At 35.0% G+C, this 2,787-nt stretch overlaps 1 protein-coding gene across 1 annotated transcript; it reads left to right on the top strand.

Moving 5' to 3' along the window:
• Window positions 1–2,208: 2,208 nt before the first annotated feature.
• PRCAT00004299001 (uncharacterized protein) lies at window positions 2,209–2,526 on the top strand (the record flags this gene model as incomplete). The annotated part of the gene is made up of 1 exon (XM_062954289.1): window positions 2,209–2,526. The coding sequence occupies one exon, from the start codon at window positions 2,209–2,211 to the stop codon at window positions 2,524–2,526; it is 318 nt and encodes a 105-aa protein (XP_062811006.1).
• Between the last annotated feature and the right edge of the window lie 261 nt (window positions 2,527–2,787).

Genomic DNA, 2,787 nt, shown 5'->3' with positions numbered 1-2,787 from the left:
GGTATGGAAATGTATAAAGAAGCGAAGAGGGTAAGGGCATTTAGAAGAATAGCATATATACAGCATTAAGACATAAATAAACGGAATATATCAGTATTATTCGTTGTATAAATTTCGCTATTATCTATAAATATTGATGTTAAAATATAATTTCAGAGTACTTCCATGTATTTCAAATTCAACCTTTGTCCAATTAGTGTTCTTGGGATTATACTCCTATTAATAAAACTCTACTTTAATGGAGATATGTTTATTGATTGTCAATCATGCTAGGGCAACGCCATTACACTTAGACCCATATCCTTGTCAGCTGCTTTTTGTATCAATTCGTTATATCTTTTGATTTCTGTTAACTTATTTCCTTTTTGTGATCCTACTTTCAAGGGGAGGTAGAGGAGGCATATGATGAATAACTAATTAATACTTATACCGATCTACCGTTTCCTTAATGCAGATCTGCATGTTATTAGTCTGATTACTGATTATTGCTTACTACTGGTGAAATTTTAGAATTTTATGGGAATGGGTTTGAAGTCGATATGATCAACTCTGATCCAAAGTATGCCTTCCAAAGAATAAGATTTCAAGTGTGAACGATAGTTTTGATATGACTCTAGAAAGCTTTTCGTCTTCAATAAGGTAATCCTTAGGATACATGCATATTCAATTGAGTACAAAGCTGATGATTACGTGTTGCATCTATAAATGATGAATACTTTTGGTAGGATAGTTATGGGAGTATTACTTTTTATAAGTATGATAATCAAGCCGAAAAGAATTTGAAAGATTTTATGAAGAAGTGAAATAAAAAAAAGGGAAAATTTTGTTATAAAAGGACAAAATATAATGGAAAGAGCAAAAGCAGGAAAAGTAATAAGACAAAGAAGAGCGAGTACTAAGAAACTCCGATAAGGATTGAGGGAGAAAGCAAACATCTTATCCTAAACTCTTTGTTGAAAGAAGAGCTCTTTGGATATCCATTTCAATATACTGTCTAAAGGTGTAATGATTAGATGAAGAACATCAGGTGACTCAGGACATAAGGTGAAGGAGAGAAGACAAAGACTGAGCAGCGGTTTATTTATCTTGTCGCAGTAGTAGATCAGCAACAGCTGTTTGTTATTCTTTGCATATTAACCTTTCAAAGAAAGGAATAGATCAGTTGCACACAAGTGGATGATTTCCGTTGTTCACACTCATCTGAATGACTACGCTTTATAATATTTTATATTTTTCGATTCATTTTTCTGCTTCTAGAAACTTACTCCTTCCATGTTAAATTCATGTTCTCAAGGGCCAAAAAATCTTAGGGGGCAAAAAATATCTCTCGTCTGGAAATGTTTTTGATTTACCGATGACGCGCAATATTTAGTGCTCTGATAAGATTAAATTGTTGCGCTCTCTTGTACCTAATTTTCATGCCTGCGTGGTCCTGTAATCGCACGGCACCCAACTTTCAATTAGAAAGGTATTGAACTCAAAAGAGGAAAGAGGTGGGCCCCAGGATCACAAGTTGAGCAATGCGCATGCATGTGTGGACTTGCAGATGCTTTAATTCGTTGACCATTAAATCGTCCTCATCTGAAATTTATTTCGATTGTTCGATGACGCGCAATATTTACTACCTTGATGAGATTGAATTATTGCGCTCTCTTGAACCCAATTTTCATGCCTGCGTAGTCCATAATCGCACGGCACCAAAATTTCAATTCAAGGTATTGAACAGTAGAAATAGTAAACTCCCAAAAGATAAAAGGGATCTCAGGATCACAAATTGAGCAGATGTATTTGACTCGCATGCGCCAATCTGTGCCTTTCCTGATATAGCATTATATCTTTATCTTAGATAGTGACACGAGTGTAGAGTGTTTTTTTCCGCCTTCAATCAAGAGTCTAAGCGATACTGTGGCTACCTAAGAAAAACTATAAGAAGGGCGCAACTTCCTGACTGTTTCCTTAGAATCAAAATTTAACCCGCTAAAAGATTCAAGATTAGCATTCATTTCCATTTCTGCCTACACCGCCGTTTGCCTGAGCTTCAATTGACTATTTTACAAGACAAGCATAAGGATAATAATGAAATTGAGAAGTATTACTACCATGGGATGCCTTATTTTAAGTGGAGTAAGTGCGCACTATGCCAACATGGCACTTCCGGATGTCACGTGCTAGGTCTATAATGGCATAAAAGGGACTTCAGAGGGCGATATGATCGTTCGTAGAGCTAATGATTCCTGGTTCGACTCTTCAGATCCAAGTAAAAGTGGCACCATCACTCGTATTTATAGTCAAGAAGACTACGATAATTTACTGTTCAAGCCTAAAATAGGTATTGTATGTGCACCAGATGACATTGATACTACAGAAATAGGTATTCCATATGTTGAAATGGAACCAACTGACGAGGACTTCTATAAGCCTAATAATACAATTTATAATTCTGGACAAGACGTTACTAGACGCAACAATTTGTCCAAACGAATCCAGTTTACTTGTATTATTCGTTTCTGTAGGAATACAGGCTAAGTGATAAGTCAAGATATCACTTCTCGTCCCATAGTACAATAAATTGCGTCCGGGTCATTTTATGCACTAACGTATAGGAGAATTCGTATCAATATAATTATTTTTTAGCTATTCATACATTTTTATCACTCTAGAGTTACCAGAATACTGGATCATTCGGATAATTTTTTCATTGAAAATGAGCTTCAGTTTTTCATAGTTATATAATTTCTCAAATAAATTGTATTTTTTCTTGAGTTAATAAATAAATATCTTAGAGTT

The sequence above is a fragment of the Priceomyces carsonii genome (assembly GCF_900007245.1).
Source record: "Priceomyces carsonii strain CBS4050 genome assembly, scaffold: Debaryomyces_carsonii_scaffold_5, whole genome shotgun sequence".
NCBI lineage: Eukaryota > Fungi > Ascomycota > Pichiomycetes > Serinales > Debaryomycetaceae > Priceomyces > Priceomyces carsonii.
The sequence above is the reverse complement of the archived record's forward strand: the minus strand, read 5'-3'. Positions and strand labels throughout refer to the sequence as shown.